Here is a 27,235-nt window from a genome sequence, read left to right as displayed (position 1 = left end):
TAAATTTTCAGCCTGACTTAGGGTGGTTTCAATTGTTTTATTAGCACTAAAAGTACCTTGTGTTTCTGATAGAAGATCAAAGAAAATGAGAAGTTTCTTTTAAGTGATTACAGAAGCTTCATCATCAAATTAGAAGCTGCTTGAAATGTTGTTCCCTGATAATAATCTTTCGATGTATTATCCATATGTAATGTCTTAGACTCAAAGTCTAGTGAAGAGAGGCTGGATGAATGGTTATTCAAATTTCAAACTCAGCCAAGAGAAAGCTAAATGAAACATTATTTGGTATGCCATAAATGTATGCACTGATGTACAGTTAGAATACCAAGAACTTCTTGACTCTGAGGATAAATAGTACACATATGATTCATCAGACTTTGAATCATTGACTTCTCTTATTAGGAAAGTAGTTATAAAGTTTTCAGAGTGAATTACCTTTAATAAAAATAAATGATAAAGGGGTGATTATTTTAGCATAATGAAGGAAATGGAATATATCCAAAGCAGAAGGATAGTTCTATGCTTTTAAACTAATAAGAGGTTTGGTTTCAAAAATGCTTTCTAAATCTCATGCATAAAATTATACCAAGATGAGATTCTGTATTTTTTTTTTTTTAATTTTACCAAAAATGCAGTGTCTTGGAATCACTAATGCTTGAGGTTACACAGGTCAAAGCAAATGTATGGGTTTGCTAATTATCCTCAAAAATAGTCAGAACCCACCAAATAAATCATGTTGAGATCTGTTGTCTGGTTTGACTGAACAATTAAGTTATTGAATTATTCTTAATTAATAATTAAGAATTAAGATTAGGAAATCCTTACTTTTTACTTACTTTATTTGTTCTTTCTTTAGTCCCTCTTTCCCACCTGTCTATAACCTTTTACTCTATTTTCCCATGGGATTCATGATAAAGACTGATATGGCCTATATTTATAATTATTTAAAAGGAAGAAAACAACCCAAATTACCAAAATAAGCAAGTGCTTACAGATAAGAATTTATGTTAAATTAATTTATATTGTTTGAGTTTCAAGTAAGTTTGATTCTTAATTTAGTATTTAGGCCAAAATAAAACTCTCCCCCTTGGGGCTCACTATACATTCCATTTTTTGGTGCTACTCAAAAGTGATCATATAATTTCATTTACTGAAACATGTTTTCTTAAGTTTTATATTGAAGTTTCCCTGGCTTTAAGCCAGTCATGTTTGATTTATTGCAAATCATAGTTTGGCATGTATTATAATTCTGTAAAAATGCAAAATCAAAAATAGCTGGAATCCTCTGTGCTATTGCCAGAGGAAAAGAGCTATAATAATTTTTTTTCCGTGAGTAATAAATCAATATTTCCACCCATGTAATCAATTTGATATTTTAGGAGTTACCGTACTTTAAAAATGATGCTGATGTTTTTGCCCATTGGATTAGCATTGATGAAAGTAATCTTCAATGGCAAAGCATTAGATGTGAAATATGAACATGCCTATAAGAAGAGAAGAGAAAAATGGTGAGCAAAATAAAGCAAAAAGAACACTTTCCCTGGAATCATGGCCTCTTGCAGAATTTGTTATTTGAGCAGCTATAACACATATGGATACAAAACTTTGGAGCAAAGAAACTTATTTTTTAAAAACAAAAACAAAATACTTTAGTTTACCAACCAAAGCCTTTACTTAGAAACTGAAAAGCCAGCTTTTTGGCAGGTGGTAAATCTTCAACTACATTTTTTTCTCACTGAACAGTGATGATATGTTGGTGATTTAAATAAACTAAGTAGTATATAGGTATTGTGCTTATGCTAGTTGGTTAATATCTAAAAGAAAACAAATTCTATTAAAAATTATTTCCTTTTAATTATTTCTTCCCTGTAGCATACTTAAAGGAAACATGGATATAGAATTAAGAAAGCCCTGAATTACTTCAAATATGGACTCTGAAACTTATTAGCAGTAAGACTTTGGGCAAGTTACTTAAATGTATCATACTGTCAAATGGGGCTCACAACCTCTACCTCACACATTTTGGTAATAGATATACGAGCTAATGGATATAAAATACTTTTTATAATGCCTAATCAAGTAGTTCAAAAAATTAATGCATTCTACTTCCCGTTTTGTTAATGAACATTTTCTTACCTTTACAGATTACAACATATATTTTCTCTTTGTGTTTCTTTCAGTTATATTTTGCATTTCCATTTTCAGCTTTACAATATTGAGTACTTTCCATTATACTTTCTTTATTTTTCTTTTATGTTCTTACAATTGTTTGAGTGTTAAAAGGCTGTGTTTCTGTAGGCTATTAGAGAGTTCATGTGGACTCAGTGAAGAGTACAATCAATATTAAAAAAAGGAAAAGAACTTGATACTTTCAGTTTATCAACTTAGTAAATTATGACCTCAATACATGTTGAAAGATCAGTTTGCATATCATTATTTCTGAGAAGTCTGAAATCGGTAGAAGCTGAAAGGAAAAGGATCTATTTCTTAATTTAAGCTATCAACATAAATCTCACCTAATCCCACAGCAAACAGAAATCCTTACTTACTGAATCAGTTTGAGTTTTATAGTAAATGGGTGAGGCTGCTTGTTAAATAATAAATAAGTCAGTTAGGGAACATATCACCTTCTGTCATGGTATTGAATTAGGAAATCCTGTATTAGGCCAGCAATGAGTCTGGATCAGTAGATTTAAAACTCTATACTTATTCAATCTCTTGGGGGTCTTTTTGAGGCATCCCACATCTAGGGAAGAGACAAAGGGCAAAGGGAAGCTGATGGCAAGGCTTAGCCCCTCTTAATTGCATTACTCACAGCTCTTTTGCTTTCATTGTATCATATTTTGGTTTTCACGTGCAGTATATTTTTTGAGAGTCATGCCAAAAATATTATATATATTCAACAATTAGTATGCACAAACCATTACCTATATGCTAACAAAAAGATCACATATTCTCAAAGAGCCTACAAAAAGTTGCTATGAACGTGTACACATAATACATTAAATTGAAAATAATTTGCAAGGCAATTTATCACAGTTGAATGATGAAGCATTTGAAGAAGAGAGTTCAGAGATGAGTGAGCTGGATTTGAAGATTCTGAGAGACATAGGTTAGCAAACAAGTAAAAGAAAAGTATTTTTAGGTAGGAAAAGGGATACAAGGAGAGATAAGGATTGGGAGGGCCATAAACAAGAGACAGGAAAGAATGAATCAGAGTCTTGGAGGATGATTTTATGTAAATGGTGAGATAGAAGAACTGAAATAGAGAAAGGAAGATATGACCTCTGTTCTTGAGAATTACACACTAATGAAATAAATTTAAAATAATTAAAAAAAAACATATTAGTAAAGGAAATGTCTGGTGTTTACTTTCCCAGGAGTGGAGAAAAATTGCATTAAGTCAGTCAGATTCTCTCACCTGGTCAACAATCCCTCAGTGACCCAAAGGGAAACAGGAAATTGTCCACTGACAAAGGTGAAAATTCTTCTTATTAAGAAAGCTTAACTCAAACTTAACCCCTTTGTTCTCCATCTTGGAGAACCATGATTTAAGAAAGCCAGGCCTGAGTGCCTATCCTCAGTGTAGTTCACTGATGATGACTAAAATAGAAGGCTGACTCTAAGCTTTCCCACACTCACTACATTCACGGGTCTTCTCTCCAATGTGAACTTTCTGATGCATGATAAACTGTGAACTGTCAATAATGACTTTCCACAGTCATCAAATTTATAAGGTTTCTCCCCAGATAGATTCTATGATGTACCGTAAGATTGGTGCTATAACCAAATACCTTCCCATACTCATTACATTCATAGGATTTCTCACCAGTGTGAATTCTCTGATATATAATGAGGTATGAGTCTTGATTGCACATTTATAGGGCTATTTGCTAGTGTGAAGTCTGTGACACAAAATAAAACATTTACTCAGGCTGAGAGCCTTGCCTGACTGCATTCAAAAGGTTTTCTTTGGTATGAATTTGTTCATAGTCAACAAGTTGAGACGTCTGATTGAAGGTTTTTTATACACTGCCTACATTTATGGGCTTGTTTCCCATTATGGAGGCTCTGATGACAAATAAGACATTTATTCTGACTGAAGGTCTTACTATGTTCGTTAAACTCATAAGGCTTCTTCCCAGCATGGATTCTCTGATAATTGACAAGGTTTCTATTGGAACAGAAAGCTTTCCCACACTCATTTCAACTGTAAGGTTTCTCACTTGTGAAGTGCCTGATGTTGGAAAAGGATTTTACTCTGAACAAGGCCTCACACACTTATTACATCAGGAAGGCTTTTCCCCAGTATGGGCTATCTGATGATCAATGAGTAGGGAACTCTGAGTGAAGGCTTTTTACACATTCATCACATGCATGAGGTTTCTCCCAATTGTGGAGTCTCTGGTATTTAATGAGATGGGAACAGGGATGACAAGTCTTCCCACACTCTGCATTCACAGAGCTTTTTCCCTCAGTGGATCTTCAAGTGAACCGTTGGCTGAAAGGTCTGTCTGAAGGTCTTACCATGTTTATTATTCTCATAGAGGCTCTTTCCAGTATGGATCCTCTACTGGCCAACAAGATGTGGGCTCTGGTTGGAACATTGCCACATTTATTGCACCTTCAGATGTAATGTATGTCCCTTCAGACTTCCTTGTTGTCAGTAAAACTGGAGGACAGACTGACATGTCCTGTAGATTAGAGCGACACCTACCACATCTGTCTTGTTCATTGCCGTATGCACAAGTGTGGTGACCCTGTGCCAGGCGCAGCTGGTCAGAGCAAATGGGGCAAAAACTGAGCTCTCCTTGGGGCACTTTCGAGTCTCAGGGAAAGTGCCAATGGCTGCAGGTTGCTGCAGGGAAGGAGGGAAGGAGTGTGGTCCTTGTCTCAGCACTAGAAGTGGTAACTCCTGGGCTGGTGACCCAGGAATCTGGCCAGCTCACCTGGACACTCACATCAGCCACAATTAGAACTACCCCAAACCCACAAACAAAAACTCATGTACTTTTAATTAAAAAAAAAAAAAAAAAAAAAAAGTCTATTCCTTAAACAACAACAAACCAAGAAAGCAGAAATAAAAAACCCCAACATCTGGACTCAATGATCCATTTTGTTCTTTCTACTTTAAGTTACTACGTCTATGAATGCTGAGTTTCCATATAGCATCAGCATTAATCAGTGAATACTGCTAATGATTAAAAAGCTACACATTTTTTTAAAAAGTAGCGATGATTTGGATTTTAGATCAAATAGACATAGTTTGTGGAATTCATGACTTTGATATTTTTCAAAATATGTTTATGTAGCATATGAGAAAAGTTTGTAGGGTGTCTTTGTGGCAGCAAATTTGTAAAGGTGATAGTATCATGTTTTTAGAAAAACTTTTTGTATTCATAGTAATAATGGTCTAATTTTTCTTCTAATTGTTGGATTTGTTTTGTTGATTGTCTTATAACTTCAGTTAAGTAACATTTATTATGCATGTGTGATAGTTTAACCTCTTTACTTCTAAATCTCTCTTATCAATCCTTGTCTCTGTTAGTGTCTTCTACTCTTGGGCTTTTGAGAAGGTGAAAAATAAAGCTCATGGAGAACAGAGAAGAAAGGATGGTTCCATGTCAGAGAAGGGTGGCTGACAGAGGCAAATGAAGAGAAGGGGTTTGTAAGATGACAACACTAGGAATGGCTTTCCAGGCATGAGTAGAATCACAAAATGTATTATATGGCACACTAACATATGAGCATCAATGAATTTTAAATTGAATTGAAATGGAGATGTTATAGCTAATGATATATTAGTGTACTAGGCATGGGCATACACGTAATCTAAATAAGCATGAAATTAAACTTAGCCTGTTTGGGGTCAGCAAATCAACCATTTTGAATAAATTGAGAAATCAATTCAGTGAAAAGCATCTTTATTGTTTTTTTTCACTGAACTGATGTTTCTAAGCCAACAAGTCAACTGGCGAGAGGGGTCACACAGTACATCAGATGGAGCACATGATTTGAATGGAATTCAATTATTTTTCTTAAAGTAATTACATAAAATGTATAAATTGTTTGTGCCATTTCATAAACATGCAGTGGACTAAACAATGCAAAACAAAATAACTCAACTTATCTACTGAATAAATTGACTTACATCATGATCAATCCCCTTTATACATAGAGCAGGGTTCAGAGGGAGGTGACAGGTATTTACATACTGAAAGAATTCTTCTAGTCTTCCAATCTCTTTCTTCAATACTTCCTGTGGAAAATCATAAGAAAAAGCATTTAGAAAGTGTAAAGAACTTAAATTTTCCTTCAAGTTGTAATATGATTAAATAAACTCTTTAATTCAAGGGTTGCACACTTGGATGCTTTAGGGTCAGGTAGGTGATGTAGCCACACTTGAGGAGGCAGCAGGCTAAAAATAGCAGAGAGTGCTGGGGAAAAAATGGAGAATTAATGAGTGCATGCTTTCTAAAAGACTTTAAATTCAATTTTTAAAAAATAGCAACAAAATCAAAGCACTATTCTGTTGAAACAAAACACTATGGGTTAGACTTGAGCTGTGGCTCAGCAACTTGAAATCCCTGCTTTAAGTAATTATTAATATGATCCATCTCTGATAATTTTCTGAATTCTTAGTTTGTAACTCTTAAGATTTACACTTAATAGTACATTTTAGAAAAAAGTTTACATATATTATGAGCAATAATGACAAAAAATGTTTATTGCAGACAATTGATAATGGTCAGAAACAGTAATACATATAGTTTACTAAATACCAACGAGTATAATTCTGATACTTGACTCACTCCCACAATCCTCTTTCATAGTACCTGTTGAAGGTCTGAGACCACAAACAATGCCTCTATAATTGTGTATTCCCAATGAAAATAGGGGGAAAATCGATAGTAATTCAAAACAAAATAGTAATAATAATTCAAAATTAAGAAAGCTCCTTTTAGCCCAGTTTTGAAAACTCTTTAAGCCCAATTGTGGAAATGAGGATATCATAGTAATAATGCTTAATTACCTCTCAAGAGTTTCTTAGCTTTTCTTCCTGGTTCACTGGCACATAATAGCATTTGCTGCTCCCAGAATCCAGAAGATCAAGGTGGAGAAGTGAGGAAAATCCCACAACGGCATTCTTTCTGTCTGTCCTCTTTTGCCTTATCTATGCTTGGATTTGCCTCAAAAATATTATGGAGGAGCATCTCTTCTCTCTTCATTAAATTAAAATCTCTTTATTTCACATAGTTAGGTTTAATTAGTGCTTTTTTTTAAAAAAATAAGCAAACAGTAACTTAAATGGTGAAAAATTATAACTGCTTCCCCCACCTCTTTTGTTTTCCTATTTTTATGTGAAGAGCTTTTATCACAAAAGCAGCCAGTCAAGGTGAAAAAAAATACTTTTACTTGGGAGAATAATGTCAATATCACTCTGGAACATGATGCAAATGGTCAGAAAAGGCACCAGAATTATTTCACTGTAGTATGCATCTTAAATATGTGAGGGATTTAAAAACGTAAGAAATAGACCAAACCTATACAAAAAGTTTGTAAATTTGAAACCAATTTATTTCACTTGCTTTCAACTTTTTGTCTATCTCTAGAAAATAATTAATGAGATAATAGTAATATGGAGAAATCATATAATTTTTTTTTTTGCATTGTCCATCATGTTATGTGCCTTAGGCTCTTCTGTATAATCAGAGTTTATATGTCTCCCATTTAAAAACAAATTTTATGAATATGCTTTTTCTTTTCCATTATATCCTAGGTAAGACAATAGCTAGCTTCTGGAATTTTTACCAAATGAAGTGACTTCCAGCAAGAAAAATCTTGTGCTGGGAAAAAAATTCTGGGACACTGCCTGTTACTATTTTCACATCATTTTGTTGAAAACTCTTGTTGATTTTAAAATAGTGGGTGAAGAGAAACTCTAAGCTCCCTTGAGCACAAAATTCATGTTTTAGTCATCTTTCCATCCTTAACTCCTAGTCTGTAGTAAGTACTTAATTGTTATTGAATGATGTTCTTACTACAATGAATGGATGCCCAATATCTCCCTGCATCTAGAATGTTGAGCCCATTTAGTGATTAGGGAACCTACTTAATGATCCATAATGAAGGGAACTAGAGATGCAGATAAATAAGAAGAGCAAGTGTTCTTCCAACAGACCACCAAAAAGAATAGCGAAGTCCATTATTATAATCATTGATGAAAGAGGCATCATACTTTGTCATCCATGGATCTTATTGTAAGAGTATTACTAGCCACACCACTATTGAATAGTTTCATTTAATTCATTCTACTTGTTTTGGCAAAAAGTCTTTAAAAATGGGATCTTGATGAGTGCATTGTTGGAAAAGCCCAGACCTAAATTTTGTACCTTGGACAAACGTGCCCTAAAGAGTCTCCTTATGTACTTCTATGAGTCTGACTTGTGCTGCTATTTTAAGGAAATTATTTCTTCTGGTCATTTTAAATTCCAACTGCCTTTAAGTTGGCCTCTTGTCAGGTATTCTCTGCATGCTACATGGCTATTTAGTGTCCTAGTGAGAGACAACTTTGTCCTAGTGATAGGCAATAACTTTAGGATAGTAAAATGAAAAAAACAAAACAAAAAAACACAAAAAACCTTGATGAAAGTAATTGATTTAAGTGTCTTATAAGGAATTTTCTTTCTAAGCTATGAAATTAAAACAACCAAAGATTTAAAAAAAAAACAAAAACAGAAACAACCACTTCACTACATGAAGATTGATTTCTCAACAAACCTGTCTTTGAGGGTCACTGGCAGATTTGACTTTTTCCCCAATGTCTCCCAGAATTTTGATAAGTTTCATCTCCTTCGAAAACTCATCACTCAAGGCTTTTCCTGCACAGAATTCGAGAGCAGCCAACAGCTTCTGATACCAGCTTTTAAAATAAGCTTCATTCTGTGCATCCTTTAGCAACCTGAAGGAAACAGAGAAAAATAATTCTTGTATCTAAAGCTGATTTTTTAACACCTCCAGCAGGAAAGATAAGTGCATTTTAGACTGTACTTGGTAGCTTTCGGCAGTTTAACAGCATAAAATGGAGGCAAATGTGTTTTATTTGTTGGCGGTCATCAACTTCCATCTTGATAGCTAATAAGATTCCAAAAGTGAAGAATCAATAAGAGAACTGCCTTTTCTCATTTCAGTTCACAATGCACTTTTTCTTTCAGGCTTATTAATTATATAACAAATACTTATCTTAAGAATATATTTTTGACTTATTAAAATATGAAGAAATAATTTTAGAAATAGTATTTATAAGTGACCACACTATATTGCAACTCAATCATCAGCCCCACCTTTTCTGCTTTTTTTCAAAAGATGTTGCCCCCACCGTGTTGATACTTCTATATTGCTCTTTCTGCCAGCATTTCCCCTTGATGACCTATAGGAAGATATTGTAAAGGCAAGAGCATGGTTTTTGTTCTCAGGAAATTCTGGATGCAAGTCCTAGCCCTACAACTTACAAGTAACTTAGGCCAGTTACTTAGCAAGGCTGCGGTTTTATTTCTTTCTCTGTAAAAGGAAGTAATAACTCTGACTTTACAGAGCTGTATAGAACATAGAATGAGCTAATGCGTTTCAAAGGACTTAGCACAATGTATGACTATGCAGTCAAAAAACATTAATTCAGCTGTATGTCACAGCCTCCCCAAGCGAATTTCTGTCACTACCTGGCAGTCTACTCCTGTCACGAGCATGGGGTGGGGTGGGGGGCATCGAAAATAAAAAATGTAAGAATACGTTGCTAGATGATGAAGCAGTGACAAGTATTTAAATACTCTGTCTGCCATGTTACAATTTCTGTTGCCTTGAAACTAATTCCAATGTGCTTAAACTAATTCCAATATGCTTATACTTTACATTCTAATATGCTCCAAAATACTGAAATAGAATAAAAAAGACAAATTCCTTTGAATGTTAACTTTTTCTGACTGATTCTTTTAATCTTAGCTGGTCTCTAGTCTTTTCTTATGAAAAATAATTAGCATTCAAGGAACTAGAAGAAAATTATTGTGAGGATGGAATGCTGAAAATAAAAAGGATTTAATGAATAGCAGTCAGAAAATATATAGATGGACTTCATTCTGTATTGCTAATTTTGCCTCACTGCCCAATATGCATTGTTACAGAGTCTCTAACAAACACATTATTTTTAATTGTCCTAAGTTTTCTGTCCCTACACATTTAAGTTGAAAAAATTAATTCAATTAGTCTGCATTTTCTTTTTTAGTTGGAGGCTTTCCTCCTTGTCATTGTTATGAAGCAAAATAATCTTCTAGCACTTCTTTTACTTTCCCAAAAGAAATATAAACTTTGAGTGGAATGACAGTACTTATTTACTTCTGCAAAGCATTAAAAACACATTCATATACAAGCGCACACACACACACACACGGGGCTAAAGATGCATTTTCAATGTAAGAAGAACAGACAATAAACAGTTTTCCAGCCTACTCCTATGGTGAGATTTTGAAATGTCAGACACATAACAAGTGAATCATGTCATTATTTGGGAGCTTTAAGAAAATGAGTGTGAATTGGAAAGATGCAAATACAAGTATGCACATGTAAAACTTCAAACATTTTATGTAGAATTATGTACCTCTCAGATTCTCACAGTATTTTGAGGAGTTTTGTAATATACTATTTTATAGTCTACTTGAGTTTCAGTGAGATAGGGAGTTGATAGGTAGAGTATTTCTATGTCCCATATCAATCCTTGCAACAATTGTTATATGTTTTGAATATTGAGTTTCTTGTTTTTTAAGTTAGTTTAAACCTGTTCTAGTACGTTAACTATAACTGTAACCACCCGATGACTATCTACATGATAAAAGGAAAAGTTATTCTGCACAGAAGTCAACTTTTTACTAAAATATTTAAAAGAAAAATTATAAGATGTAATGTCACAGGATCTGCCAGAATTATATAATTTGTATTGACAATACTCAATTCTTATCCTATAAGAATTGTGTTTGCTTCTCGCAGGAGCAGCTCATTCAAAGAAGAAAATCTCAGTTTGATTCTTTGCTCAAAATGAAAAGAAAAGGGAGATTTACAGAGAGAATATGTGACTGTGTTGTAAAAAATGTAAAGGTGAAGAAAACAGTGTATTTTGTTGTGATTCTTTTCCTTTTGGAATGTGTTTCCTGCACATCCCTGCAAGATGACATGTTCTCCTGGTGAGATCTGGTTCAAGTTCTGTGGCTTTTTACCCGACTTCATAAAGAGTCTGTTTCTACACATTGCAGAATTGAGATCATGAGAGTCATTTACCGGCACAGTCATTTATCGGCAAGAGATATTAACATGTCCATTAGTTTGAAACAACTGCCGAGAAAGTTAAGCCATACAGGTTTGAGTAGAGGGTCACTCAGTTCCGTGTCAGCGACCTTCACCATAGAAGTGATAAACCCCCTCATGCCATAGCTTTCTCTCATTGCCTCTCTTTGTGAGATTGTAGAAAACAGCTGGCCACGATCCCTTGAGCATTACAGAAACCCTTTTCATAAGACATTGTCACCTGGAAGAAGCAGTATTGCTTATGAAAAGTTTAAAAAAAAAGGTTAAGGGGCTGAGAAGTCTTGAGTAAGACTTGGTGTTGAAAAATTGGGCTTTTAAGATGCAGGCAGTGTGACTGTTTACAAACTGTGATGTAAATCTCAAAATGCCAGAGACCTGTTTATCCTCATGTCTGAGATCCAGTTTGATATAGACTGTAAGTAATGACAACATTAGAATGAGGGTAAATGCATAAAGTCTAGCTGATTAAAGGTTTGACAATGTTAAGTATGAGATGCAGAAAGCAAGAATAGAAGGAAGCATAACCCACATGACTGAGCACATCTGTGATAGGACGTCATGCAGGATCTTGTATTTTCCTAAATTAAGGAGATCGTGGTGGACTCACAGAGACATACGGTAGTCACAAACCTCTCAGCTCGCATGAAGTGGAGATTTCTCTCACAAATTAGAGCTTTTCTCCATTTCTTACGTGCATAGCTGCTTCTGGTCCCATGGTGAGTGACTAGGCTAGAGCCACAGTAAAAGTACAGATAATCCGCGTTTCATCAGTCTGCCAGCAGGACAGAACAGAGTAATCACACCACCCTGCTCGCCTTGCCTCATACCTTCCTTCAGAGTAGATCTTAATTTTAGTGCTCGACAGCACGATAGCCCACATCTTAGGGTCTGACTTAAATTTTCACCTACTTGTGTATTTCCCGTGAGTAAAGAGAGACAATAACATCCAGGAGCAGAAGAAAACTGAGCTACTCAAAAAGATGAGTTATTTCAGGTCACCCCAAGATCTCCCTTTCCCGTTTCCTCCTGTGTTTGTTGCTGCTTTATGTGAGGCAAGATGTGTGGCTCCGTAGATCAGTTTTTAGTGAACACAGGTGGATTCCAGAATATAACTTGTTCAAGTGTACTTATAACCCTGAGACATATAAAGGCTGAAATCCAATACCTGATATGGAATTATTAATTTTAAGATTCCAATAGTGTGTTAAGTAAAAAGCATATACTTATTTAGCCTTTACAACTTTGTTTTATTTCTCAGTGATTAAGAGGCTGATTTAATACTTTTCTAAATTTGATACATTTTATGGTTTTTGCAGAGATAACTTTCCTGTGTTCATTCTTAGAATATTGATTTGGTCTTTCAGAAATATAGCACTGAACTTCTGTTGAATTTATAACTCAGGGGCATTATATGGGCAAAGCCTGCAGAAATGTAATTTACAATCAATAGTTATTTTGCAATATATGTTTGTCAATAAACCATTTTGTAACAACTTTAATATGAAACTATTAAAACACAATTAATTCAGAAAATAATGAAATCCATATTCTAGATTGTACAAAATTTTAGAACACAAATATATGAAAGGAGCCCATAAGGTATGTAACTGACTTAATTTTTATCCCCATACCATAATTTATATATCTAATATTTATTTATTATTATGTATTTATTACCACCTTGAAAGTAGTCTCTTTGGAATGTTATATTATGTTCATACTTAAGATTGTGCTCAGACTATGCAGGAGATTTGATTATTGTTCCCAATTCTATGCTTTCTTCCCTGAAGAAGATTATACATCTGTATTCTTTGCTGGATGATTACCAGTGCCTTCCCATAGGCAGAGTCTAATTCTCCATTCCTCGTCAGGGTTGGCCACGTGACTCGCTTTGGCCAATAGGATGTGACTGGATGAAATGTATCCGTGTCTGTGCAGGTGCTTTCAAGGTGCTATCATGGATTGGTTTGGCCTCTCATTCTTCTTCTTTCTGCCATTAGAGCAGCATGTTGCAGCTGGGGGCTATTCCCTGAGTCCTGGGATCAGAAGACAATGTGGAGCAGAGCTGAGCATGGCTGTATGGAGTCCAGTGGAGCCAAGCAAGTTTGCAACCCACGTACTGCATGACTGAAAGATAAATCTCTGTTGTTGCACGCCACTGAAACTTTCGGGCTATTTGTTGCTATGACAGAAACTTATAAATATGCCAGATTTCATATTCTTTCTTTTTTTTTCTTTGTTTTTGTTTTCATTTGTTTGTTTGTATTGCCTTTAGAATATGGAGCATATTCTTTAAACATCCCCAGTGTTAGCCCTGAGGATATTTGGGGGCAAATTTAATTACTGAAAATAAACAAAAGTCATCTGGAGCCAAGTCTGGTGAATTAGATGAGTGATAAATCTGAGTATACTATTTCAGATAAAAAACAAAACAAAACTATAAAAGTAATAAAAATGGCTTTCTTTTATGGATCATAAAAAGCCCCAAAGGGTAGTTCAAAATGATTTGATCTAGCTCATTTTGGAAATGTATATTCTGTTATACTGCTCACATTTTATTGTTATTTTATTACTAGAAACATACTTTTCAACTCATTTAAAAGTGTGAACAGGCCTATGTACCATCTGTTGTTTTGTCCAGTCAAGTATTTGAGTATCTAATAGAGATTCTTTCTTAGTAAAACTGCAGTAGGGCAAAGGAAAGATATTTTAGAGCTCACACAACACAGGACTAGACCAAGGACCTGATGGATGAGGGCAGCGAGGGAGGAAGTACATGTAGCTGCTCTGGGAAACTAAGAGCTCTGCTCCAATGATAACAGCAAGAAGACTGAAGTGACTGAATAGGGAGGGGCTTTGGATGAGAAAACATCTCCATCAGCATGTTGAGTGGAACTTCCCTTTTGTCCTGGAATTGGTTACCAAGACTTAAGATTAAAGAAAAGAGAAAGCAGGTATCCTGTATTTTAAGAATGGACAGAGAAACAACTAGAGATCAGACAACTCTTCTAGGATTATTGGCAGATGACATAACTGGCAATGATACACCAAGCATTATCTCCTCTGCTGGACCTTATTATATATTTGCTGATAGGGTTAAAAGAAAGGGTGTTTGAAAGTTGTGAGTCATCAGCCTAGTGAGGAATAGAGTGGTTCCACTATGCTCACTTCTCCCTGCAGTGTCCAATGAGGAGGGAAGCTCAAAGAGAGCCATTTATTGGAGTGTGTACCAGAATGGGAGACTGTTGCCTTCTCTGAAAGAGAGTTTGTTGATTTTCCCTGGGCTTATGTGAACAGGAAGACAATGAAACAGCAGGATGGAAAGAAGTGATAGCAAAGGAACTATCTGCATTCCTGAATCCCAACTATTTGGCAAAGAAAGGATGTGCAAGTATCTCAAGGTTTAAATAAACACCTGGAAGATAATTGTACATGACCCACTCCTTGTGTAGGAAGAGGTTGAGCCAAAGTCAGATCACCTGGTGGGAAGGTCCTACATAGCTGGCCAAAGAACTCACCCACATTGAGTCAGCCACCTTTGACAGTGGTCCTTGGTGGGAAATCAGAGACCATGGACAAGGAATTGCAATCACTTGCCACATCAAATATGAGGGTTACTTTTCTCTCTGTTCTCCCTACTCCAACGAGAAATTAGAACCAGGAAAGAGAAGAGAAGAGTAAAACAGCAGAGATATGGTCACCAGGATAATGTAAATTCTGGCTTGTTGCCAGTGCTGAGCCTGGAGTGACTAAACAGAAGTCTCAGAGCACACCAAGGCCAGTCATCACCTGCCTGGGGCTTGCAGACTCCAATAGTTTTCCAAGAAAAAGTGCAACATGGACAGGGCTGGCTGCTCACAGAGAAAATGCCTCTGGTGTTGGAGGCCAGGTCCCAGTGAGTCAGAAGGGTGAAGTGAACAGAGCTTACCAGACCAATCACGTTCAGATTTGGCCTGTGGGGGCAGGCTTAACACATTTAAGATGGCGGCCGCCTGCCGGCTCCACGGGAGGACCATTCACAGGGGAAATGGCGACTGTCCTCCAGCCTTCGCAGCAAAGCCACACATCTCAGTTTGCCTCCTTATTCCTCCAACACCTCCTGAGTACCGTCTCTCTCCGCTGGAGCCCAAGGTGAGTACCTGCGAATGAGTGAGGCTGTGCATAGGCCGTTTCAGAGGATGTCTGGGTTTCCTACAGCCTCCCGTCCCACCCTCATGGGGTGAAATAGCCCACCTGATTCTCATCCACCACAGGCAGGTGTGGGGCCTGTTCCATGTCTCCGCCCCTCCTACCCGTCTCTACGTGGCTTCTTTATTTCCTTAGTTATAAAACTTCTGTTCAGCTTGACTTCTCCAGGTTGATTGTTGTATAATTTAGTTGCAGTTTTAATGTGTTCATGGAAGGAAGCAGGCACAGTGTTTACCTTCTCCACCATCTTGGATCTACCCCTCCTATGGTTTATTTAAACAAGTGGTAGTACCAGTTGGGACTAGGAGAGTGAAGGGAAAGTCTGAATGGAAAACTAACACCCTGATTGCATTTGGGAAACTAAGAATCCTGCTTAATTATGCACACACAACAGGTGTGCCTTGAGCGACCCATCTTAATTAGGCCTGTGCTTCCAACTAATTCCAGGCTGTGGGAAAAGAGCAATGGAGAGTCACTAACATCAGCATAGGAGCTGTAATAAAATAAATTCTGCTTGGCATATAATTAATGCTCAAATCCACACTCCTGGAATTTTAAATTAGTCCAATAGATGTCTGCATTTTCCCTTACTTACTCCTTGAAAATATGGTTCTGAACTGAGTTCCTAACTCAGCTTTTCTTTTTTCTTTTTTTTCCCCTTGAGTACATATATAGTTACTTGAAAGGCAGTGTAAGCATCTCTTTCATGAAGTTTCCTTAACAAAATTTCTTTTAACACAAGGCAATTCCTTTGTTATGTGAATGTTTCATAAGAATAGCAACCTAATAATAAAAATCCTCTTTACCCCTCAGCCTTTTGTTCTTTCACAGCCCTCTGGTGAAAGCTGGATAATCATCATATTGTGCAGTGAACAATTCATGTGTTTGAACACAGCCAGCAGGGCAAACTTATAGGTGTAAGGCAAAGCTGACTTTGAAATACTTTGTTTCCCTGAAACATCAGTTTCAAATCACAGCTGGGGTGGCTGCTTCACCCTTCAGTCTTCAGAGTCACAAATAGCATGGTTTATTCTGTGAGGATATTAAAGGTTCCCTGGGATATCATCCATAAGATTTGGCCCTGCGTTTGATGTCCTGAGAAAATTTCTGACATTCTTGTTCATCATCATGAAATAGCATGTCTGCTGATGTTGGCTAGTTCCATTAAATCCCATTCCTTTTGGGCATTCAGTAAAGATGTAATGGTGTTCTATGAGGCCTCTATAACCTACCTGGCTAAGTATCTGTTGGCTTATGTGATGATTTGTTGTTGCCGTTATTGAGGTTGTATGTGCCAGGAAGGGATAATTGTCCTGTCCACTATATCATACGAACATAGAGAGAATACTAGGCATATTCCATTGCCAATGCTGTCTGTATGACAGCACAAATAACTTAGTTGCAACCTTAGTCTGTCCATTTGTAAAATGATGCTAATAATATCTGTCCTATCATCAAATCTATGTTTCTGTTATGGACCAAATTGTATCCCGTCAAATTCATATATTGAAGCCCCAACCCTCAATGTGACTATTTGGAGATAGGCCTATCAGGAGGTAATTAACATTAAATGAAGCCATAAGGGTGTGGACCTAATCCAGTAGGATTGGTGTCCCTATTAGAAGAGGACGGGAAACCAGGAGAGTATGTGCATAGACAAAAGGCAGTGTGAGAACCCAGCCAGAAGGCAGGCTGTCTATACACTGGTAAGAGAAGCCTTACCAGAAACCAAGCCTGTCAGCACCTTGATCTTAAACGTCCAGCCTCCATTACTGTGAGAAATAAAACTGTATTATTTCAGCCACCCAGTTGATTATACTCAGTTATGGCAACCCTAGCAAACTAATATAGCTTCCAACCTAGAACTCCCCCTTTTTTTTTTTTTTTTGGTGACCCAGACCTATGTGTACTTCTGTTTACAAGATATCATTCTTGGATTTTCCAAAGACATTTTTACCTTAACATGACTAATTTCATCACCATTCCCTCCAATACTTGCTCCTTCACCTGAGTTATTTATTTCCATGAATAGAATCACCAGTCTTCCATTCACCCTAACTAAAAACAAGGTAACCATCCATGATTCTTTTCTCATTTTTATTCCCAACATCAAATTTATTAACATATCCTATTGTGCTTACCATCTAAATAGCTCTCAAATCTAATTTCTTCTCCCTGCCCCCACTGACAGAATTTAACTGAGGCCTTAATTGCTTGAAGGTATTCCTAGAATCTATTGATACTGATTTTCTTACACCTGCACTTTTAATTTTTTTCTTCCTCAAATTAGCCATCTGTACTTAGTCTAATGAAGTCCTGTTCTAGTGATGAAAAACCATATAGCCTTCAGAATAAAATATAAAATCTTTAGTGTGCCGTACAAGGCACTTCATGATTTAGCTCCTCCATGGCTTAAAATCTTGTCTCTTATTCCCATTCATGTTATTCCATTCTGAACATATTTCATACTTATAATAACTTGAATCTTCTCTGCTTTCTCACACTACAATGCTTTTGCATTGCCTCATCCTCTGTGGCTGAAATGATATTTCAATATGTCAACATCTGTGTATACTTTAATGTTCAATTTAATCAGCACATTTTCTAAAAAGGATTTTCTTAGATTTTTCCAGTTATGGGCAGGTGTGCAGTATCCTCTCAGTAAGGGTGAAGTACTTCCCTGTATTCATTATTTTTATAACACTTATTGTGTTTTTAAAATTTGTTTTAATTTTTTTACTACACTTTAAATTCATTTTTTTTTCAATTAAAGTTTGTTATGGTGACAGTGGTTAGTAAAGTTATATAGGTTTCAGGTGTACAATTCTGTAATACATCACCTATACATCACATTGTATGTTCATCACCCAGAGTCAGTTCTCCCTCCATCACCATATACTTGATCCCATTTACCCTCATCTACCACCCACCTCCCCTCTTACCCTCTGGTAGACTTCAAATGCTTTAAGGGCAGAACTAGGACTTTATAATCTTGTGGACTAACAAAGTTTCTCGTTCTGACAGAGGAAGTAGTCAATATTTGTTGAATTAATGAGTTGACTATAAAATGAACCCAGTCTTCATAAAATCGATTTCTTCTATATCTTTATTAAAACTTATTGTTAATAATTATGGAATTATACAATCCTATCAAATTATATTTTCACATGCTATTTCCTCTAATATCAAAAGATTGATAGTATACTTATATACATATATTTAAAGTATACTTATATACCTACACATTAATTATTGTATTTGAGAATTTTGAAACATTCTAAGAGGTTTCCAGATATGTTCCATCATATTGTAATTTGAGGACTCAGGTCATGGGAAAAAATATTGGAGGAATTTTTATTAAGCAAAAACAATTGCTCAATTAAATAAACTTAGTTAAAGATGATCAGATCAAAAGTTCATCATCAGTCAAGTTACATTAACTGAGTGTTAGGTAATTTGAAAAGAAGCTAGCCCACAAAGCACTTTTCTATCAGATAAGCCATGTCATTTCAAAATTGAAAATTCTTGCATCCCAGAGGGAAAAAAATTACAAACGTTAAGAAAAAAAGTGATGTGTGTTTGTGAGAGAGCATGTCTATGTGGGAGAATGAATCCATTTAGATAACTAATCAGAACATCTATTTCCAAAAAAAAAAGAAAAAAAGCTTGTTGTAAGATGTTTAGATTGACTTACCAATAACGTTGGTGCCAAAAAAATCTGACCTTAAAATTTAGTCTTATTTAAGATGTAAGCAGTTTATAACAATAAGATTATCTATCAAAATTTAAATAGTCTGTAACAATCCACCGGTGGCTTTTATCCCTACTGCTAGTTTTGGTTTTGATGCTCTTTAGAACAAAGTCTTTTTTACTTAAGATGACCAAATTATTTAGTCCTTCATGGGATTCTCCCTTCATAATTATCCTTTAAAAAAAGTTTCAGGAGTCTTACATTGAGACTCTTTGTCTCTGACATCATCAGTGGAGGTTGGATGATAGAGTTCAAACGGCAGATAACTGAAAGTGCTTTGGAATTAATTGGTTATTTTTTTTCTGACACATTAAAAAAAGACAAATAGTTTACTGTCCAAATTTCTTAGAAAATGACATTTACTGCAAATAAAAACCACAATGAGATATCACCTCACCCCAGTCAGAATGGCTACCATGAACAAATAGTAACAAGTGTTGGAGAGGCTGTGGAGAAAAAGGAACCCTCAGACACTGTTGGTGGGAATGCAGACTGGTGCAGCCGTTATGGAGGGCAGTGTGGAGGTTCCTCAAAAAATTACGAATAGAATTACCATATGACCCAGCAATCCCTCTCCTGGGTATCTACCCAAAAAATCTGAAAACATTTATACATAAAGACACGTGTGCTCCAATGTTCATTGCAGCTTTGTTTACGGTGGCCAAGACACAGAAACAACCAAAATGTCCTTCGATAGATGAATAGATAAAGAAGTTGTGGTATATATACACAATGGACTACTGTTCGGCGGTAAGAAAAGATGATATAGGAACATTTGTGACAACATGGATGGATCTTGAGAGTATGATGCTAAGCGAAATAAGTCAGACAGAAAAAGCAGAGAACCATATGATTTCACTGATATGTGTATATAAACCAAAACCAGCTAAAGAACAAGACAAACAAATGAGAAACAAAAACTCATAGACACAGACAATAGTTTAGTGGTTACCACAGGGTAAGGGGGGTAGGGGGTGGGAGATGAGGGTAAGGGGGATCAAATATATGGTGATGGAAGGAGAACTGACTCTGGGTGGTGAACACACAATGGGATTTATAGATGATGTAGTACAGAATTGTACACCTGAAATCTATGTAATTTCACTAACAATTGTCACCCCAATAAATTTAAAAAAAAGAAAAGAAAAAGAAAATGACATTTACTCAGCCATAATTTGAAAATTATTAATTTGAATTATAAATTGAATATTTACATGCTCCATCTTTGTCCCTGTAAATACTGTTTTTCCCTAAAACGTATTTTGTGTATTTTGCTCTGTATTAATATTTCATGTTAGACAAATCCAGTAATGCTTAACTCCTTATTTTCTTAATTTCTGCTTTAATATCTTTCTGTTCCCTTTAATTTTGTTTAGCAACAGAACAAAATAACTGATTTATTTTAGTGCTTTTTCTTATTATAGTGTAATAACACTTATTTTCACAAACATGGAAAACAGGGTGATGAGAGTACGTAGTTATTGATGAATTTTACTTGTTTCCTTTCCCAAGAATTCTGGAAAAGTGTAAATAGACAAAGAATCCAGCAAGAGAAAGTCTATTGTTTCTGCATGGTAAATTCTGCATCACAGAACCTCATTCATGGTCCTACTTCTCTTTCTTGGATTCATAATACCACTGGTAGTCAAGAAGTTGTAATTTCAGTTTTAAGGCCTTCCAATATAGGCAAAAAACAGGCTAAGGACTGAAATATATCTGAGTTTGTAATATGGTTGGACCATTTAATAGCTGTGTGACTTTTGGCCTGTGACTTAGCCTCTCTGAGTTCAATAATATTTAATATGTCCTCTGAGGATTAAATGACATAATTTAGGAATGTCCTTAGTGAAAGTCTGATATTAATATGCACTAAATAATAATAGTATTTGTTCTTGTTATTCCTAGAAATAATGCAATTTGAATTCTAGCTCATATTTTAGATTTCATAAATAGTTTTGGTTACAGTGTGGCTCATTTTACAAAAAATATTTTTCCAAACATGACCTGATGGAAAACTTAAACTTTTCTCAATCAGAATAACTGCTAAGTTAAAGATATTTCTTATTTCAGTATTATTTAGCCTACATGTTCAGTTTAATGAAAATAAGAAGAATGGTGGAGGAACTTTCTTCACTGTTTAAGACAAGTATGGTTTCAAAGATATTCAAGTTTAGTAACTTAGTTTGTTTTATATCATTGTCAAAAGCATTGGCAAAACAACCACTACAATAACAAACAGAACAAAAAATTCAATAACAAGAGCAGTAATTGTAGTCAAGTCACCATTGTATGAACAGTACGTGTTAACTGATTCAGGAGGTACTGTAAAGTTATTATTACTGGTAAAAGTGAATACTAGATCTGATTATTTTTTTTCAGTTTCTCAACATATACTGAATAGTTGCTATAGATACATTATTTCTATAATACTTGACCCACATAGCTGCACTTACTGTGTTTAATATTTTATTTGAATTAGTTGAACAGGCAAAGAAGTAGCAATCATCAGCATAAGATAGAAATTGACATTGGAAATTTCAATACTGTGTAAATGGTCGGGCGGACCCAGATACACAAGAGCATTTTGCCTTTTCATAAGACACATGTGGTATAACTTTTAGTTTAAAGTTTGCACAGTAGTGAAGAGAATAGTGATTTATTTCGGTATTTGCCAAAATAAAAAGTACCCTCGGAACATAAGCTTTAGAATAAGAGTTGAACTATAGAAAGATTTATGGAAATAATCTTATTTAGAAGTGATTTTTAATTGTAAAAGTAGTATATAATTTTAAACAAAATCTTCTTTAGAACCATCTTCTTCCTCCCATACCCATCCCCATTAGAAAAACAGATAAAAAATAAATAAAATAAAATCCGCCCGTTGAGAGTGAGATAAGCAGCTTAGACCACTGTTGGTTTTGGTCTTTCATTTCACATTCCAAGATAGCTCCAGGGAACTTTGTGGTTTGAAGGAACATATGTTTAAAACATAGTGGAATAAATAAACTTTTCTATTATTAGAAATGCAATGGTTGAGGCCAAGAGAGAAAATGTGACTTTTTCTAGTTTATGCAAGTATTTTATTTATTCATTGCCCTAAGATGCATTTCAGTCATTGGTTTATTTTGTGCATTAATCACCTTTAAGCAACAAAAATAAGCTGCTCAGTTTCACATCGATCGATACATTGACTCATTTTCTGGTTGTTAAGCACATGCCTTTTTTGTTCAGCACAACAAGGGCGGGATTAAAATATTTTTAGAAAATAATTCACGATGACATTTACATTCATTATTTTTTATGAAACTCAATCCTTGAGAAACCAATTTTGAATCATAAATGGTTAGAAATTGTTTTTAATCACTGATTATTACTGCTCAAAGATCATGAGGTACAACAATTAATCACAATGTATTTTTTTTATACTCAATAAGGGAGAGACGTTGCAATAACGATTTACTCCCTGTAGTCTCACAAATCATGACCTCAAACTGAATTTATGGAAACTGTGTCAGTCAGATCAATTTGACAATCAAACATAAGGACGTCTAAGGATTTTCTTTTAAGCATTTAAAGAATAGGCCCATTAAATCAAAGATGATATGTTTCTGTAAACAAGAAGGAAGACTAGTTGGCAGTTGTGAGGTAACGAGTAGAGCTTGGCAGAAAGATTTACAAGAAAAGGGGCAGTGATCCTTATGAGCAGCTGACAGCCCAAACATCTGATGATGAAAAGTGAAGAGCCTGTTTGTACAGAGTCCCAGGGAAGGACCTTATTTATCAAAAGTGAAATGTTTATCAGGATTCTTGTCAGGTAAATCTTATCTTCCACTGGTTCCTGATTCAGGTCTATTTTGCTTGACATAGCTGAAAAGTTTCTGAAAAATTATTTGTAAACAAAATTTTATAAAACAAACAATATTTTAAAGGCTGTGGCTGGGGAGAGCATTCAAAAATCAACAAAGAAGGATAAACATCAAGAAGTAAATAAATAACCATGGCTGATTAAAAAAAAAAAATCAACAGGGAAGCCAATCAAGGATAAAACTTTGAAAAGAGAAATATTATTCCCTTCCTGTCTTGCTTCTTGGTTTTGGAAGTCAATATTTTGTGTGTTGGATTTCCTACCAGAGTAATACTACTATACTTGAATGATTCTAAAAGAAGGAGGAGAATAAATTCTCTGAAGCAGTGTCTATTTAAAATCTGTTTGCCATCTTTGAACAAACTGACATAGTTGTAACTTATTTTACTGAATTGATGAATTTGTAATCAATGAATAACTGGGCAGTTCAGTTAACAATATCAAGTGATTTACACATGACTTCCTATCTTTCAGCATTTCAAAGATAGTACATTATGAATGTTGAAAGATCATTTGGTGCTTCTCCTAAGACATGGTAAGCTCCATAAGTGAGCTCAGTAAAAATAAAAATGAGAGGTGAAAATGAAGAGTCCTATTGATTGTGTGTGTTTTTTAAGAACAGTGCTCTTACATTATCATATTAGTTCTATTAAATTAGGACCATGCAAAGTAAAAAACGAGGTTATTAATTCTAGTTGTGTCAAATGTTAATACTTTATTTATGTGGGATTGAATTTGAAGTTTGCAACAGATGAAGGTTAAGGAAGGGTAATGGCGATTATATGACCCTGGAGTCATCTTTACAGAACTTTCTCCTTCCTGTGCTAAAGTGGTTTGCTATTGACTTTGCCCATGTGCTAGTTCTTGAACCTTTTAAGCTTCTCTAAGTAAGTTCCTCCATCCATCTGTTCATCATGCCATCGAACACATGTTTATACTTCAGGAAGGCACTAACATTTTTATATTCTTTAAAGCAGCCTTATCATTTAACTGATTAAATTTATTATGAATGTTGCAAATTTAGATAGGTGTAAAATATTTATATGAATAAAATGCAACTACATATTTTATATATTGTGATGTGGTGGTAGATATCATTTTTTAAAGGGGTTCTACAGGTAAAAAAGTTAGAAACTAATACTTTGGTTCCAACCCTGAAGATGTTTGGGTTGGAAACAGAAATCTGAATATTTCAAGATGAAATGCGATAATGCTTAAGGACATTATTCCAATTTTATTGACTTTTGCTTTTTTACAAAAGTAGTTGACTAAGCCCACTATTTCTTCCTCACCTTCCACTGTTTATAGGCATTTTGTATGATTTCAGTTCATGTGAGGAATCCACATCAATAAATTGTGTTGTTTCTACCTTTAATGTACTCGTACATCATGAATATGATTGCTTTATACCATTTTTATCACTATTACCTTACTCAAAATTGGGACTATTTGAACTGTTCTGCCTGTTTTCATCCTTACATCCCCACACATACACATAGACAGATACAAAACCTATTAATGACACAATAACTATGAGGCTTTTAAATTGTGAATTATGTCATATTCTTTCCTGTTCAAAATCCATCAGTGGATTTCTATCTCCTTCACAATAAAATCCAAAATTCTTACCATGGCCTGATGCTCTGACCCCTACTTGGTCTCATTCCCAACCTCCTGGTTCACTCCAGTGTAACACCTGTCCTTCGCTAGTACACCACACGTACAGTACCCCAGTCTGCAGCCCTGCAGGGGCTTCCCCACACGTTCAAATGGATCCCTCCTTCACTTCATTCAGATATTTGCAGAATATCTTACTATGCTTACCAGTGTATTTTGAACACTGCTGTATTTGTCATAATAACACTGTCACCATTTGACATCATACATTTATTTATATATTTTCTTTTTTCCTTCTAAAATGTAAGCAACTAAAAGCACAAACTTTCTTTTGTTCACTGATGCATCCCAGCAACTAGGAGGTACCCAACAAAGATTAGATGAATGGATAGATAACTAGATGAATATGCATGCCTTTTCTCTTACTCAGCTGATGTGGACTAACACCAAAGTACGCCATAAAATAGTGCTAACTTGTTACATTATTTAATCTTGAACTATCTGCACAACTCTGACACAGTGATTTTCTTGAAATGTTAAGCAAACTAAAAGCCATTAGAAATCAAACTTTTAGAAAAGTTGATACATTTAAGATTATTTTCAGTCTAATTCTATGTTGTTTTTATATTTGTTTATTTGCTTCTGTTTTGTTTATTTTGTTCTTTAGAGTCCACATATGAGCGAAATCACATTGCATCTGTCTTTCTCTGTCTGATGTATTCCGCTCAGCACAATACCCTGCTCCAGGTCCATCCATGTCACTGCAGATGGCATCTTCCAATGGTTTTTGGAACCATCTTCAAATTGGTTTTTAATTCCTTGCTCTCTCTCTTCTCCTTCGGTACCCCTATGATGCAAATTTTGGTATGCTTGATGTTGTCCCAGAGGACCCTTAAACCGTTCTCATTTTTTTGGATTCTTTTTTTCTTTTTGCTGTTCTGATTGGGTGTTTTCTGTTACCTTATTTTCTAAATTGCTGATTCAGTCCTCTGCTTCATCGAATCTACAGTTGATTCCCTCTAATGTATTCTTCATTTCAGGTATTGTATTCCTTATATCTGACTGGTTCTTTTTTATGTTTTCTATCTCCATTTTTATGCTTTCTATGTCTTCATCAAAGTTCTCCCTGAGGTCATTGAGCATCCTTATAACCAGTGTTTGGAACTCTGTGTCAGGAGATTGCTTGTCTCCTTTTTGTTTAGTTCTTTTTCTGGGCTTTGTTCTGTTCTTTCATTGGGGACATGTTTCTTTGTCTCCACATTTTGGCTGCCCCCTTGTGTGTGTTTCTATATATTAGGTAGGGCTGCTATGCCTTCTGGTTTTAGTAGAGTGGCCTTATATAGTAGGTGTCCTGTGTGACTCAGTGGTGAAGTCTCCCTATCACCAGAGCCTTGTGTTCCAGGTGTTGCCCTTGTGTGTGTTTTCCTGTTGTAGTTGAGCCTTGGCTGCTGTTTGCGCATCAGTGGGAGGGATTGATCCTGGGGCTGATTGGTTGTGAAGACTGACCACGACTACAGTGAAGGAGCTATGGTGCAAGGGCTGATCCTACAGAGCAATGTTCACTTTAGCAGGTCTTTGGTGTTTTCGCAGTCGGCCATTTGGGTGTGTCATCCTTGGAGGTGGCTGGGTGATGTTCTGGCTTGGTCCTAAGCTGGCAACCAGGCATGCCAGCTTTCAGGCCTCCTGGAAGGAGACCCGTTGCAGGCCAGGTTTGGCTGTAGCCTGTGCCCTGCCCAGGGCCACCTGGTAAGAGCACATGCAATCCACAGATGGCTGCTGCCCACACTGGGCTTAGAGATGCCTTGAGAGGCCAATTCACCAATTGAGGCTGGCTGTCACTAGTTCCGGGCTTAGGGCTTCTCAACCAGAGGCACGGGATGTGTCAAAGCCAGATGCTGTTTGTTTGGGTTTTGTGAACCTTTGAGAGATTTTAGGAAAGTCCATAGCATGAGCTAAGACAGGTTGTTTGTATGGATGTCACCGGAAATGGGTTGGGTGTGCCCAAAAGATGGGTGGGGTGGGGTCTTAGGGAGTCACTAGGGCAAGGGTGATGAAAAGTGATAGCCAGTTTGATGGAGGCTCAGCTACGGCATTTGCCTTTGTCTGCACACAGGGAGGGGAAGGCTCAACAAAGGAACAATGGCTTCTGCCAGCTCCTCCCTCTGAGAGAAAGCTGCTCCTTCAGCCCTTACTCTGAAGCTAGATAATTCAGTTCCCCTCTGTATGTTTCTGGTGACTTTTGAGCTGCTGCCCCAGTGCTAGAGCTCAGAGGAATGAGTTCATCAAGAAGTAAGTTTGTACACATGCTCTATAACAGGAGCTTCTGGGATTGCAACTGCCCTCGTCTTATTCAGCTACAATTTCTGCAGGTTTTCACAGCCAGAATTTATGGGGACTTCTCTCTCTGGCACTGGAAACCTGGGCTGGGGAGCCTGTTGTGGGGCCGGGACCCCTTACTCCCC

At 36.0% G+C, this 27,235-nt stretch overlaps 1 protein-coding gene across 2 annotated transcripts in view; it reads right to left on the bottom strand.

The window, feature by feature from the left end:
• PIK3C2G (phosphatidylinositol-4-phosphate 3-kinase catalytic subunit type 2 gamma) overlaps positions 1 to 27,235 on the bottom strand; it is a 276,739-nt gene that overhangs the window by 96,830 nt on the left and 152,674 nt on the right. For both annotated transcript variants that reach the window (XM_088798218.1, XM_088798212.1), the window contains exons 21-23: positions 8,782 to 8,962; positions 6,152 to 6,259; positions 1,392 to 1,484 (exon numbers count right to left, since the gene is read on the bottom strand). In XM_088798218.1, the coding sequence (XP_088654344.1) occupies positions 1,392 to 1,484; positions 6,152 to 6,259; positions 8,782 to 8,962 (382 nt within the window). The remainder of the gene's footprint in view (positions 1 to 1,391; positions 1,485 to 6,151; positions 6,260 to 8,781; positions 8,963 to 27,235) is intronic.

Source organism: Rhinolophus sinicus, chromosome 1 (genome assembly GCF_057876585.1).
Source record: "Rhinolophus sinicus isolate RSI-liver-muscle chromosome 1, RSI-T2T, whole genome shotgun sequence".
Lineage (NCBI taxonomy): Eukaryota > Metazoa > Chordata > Mammalia > Chiroptera > Rhinolophidae > Rhinolophus > Rhinolophus sinicus.
The sequence above is the reverse complement of the archived record's forward strand: the minus strand, read 5'-3'. Positions and strand labels throughout refer to the sequence as shown.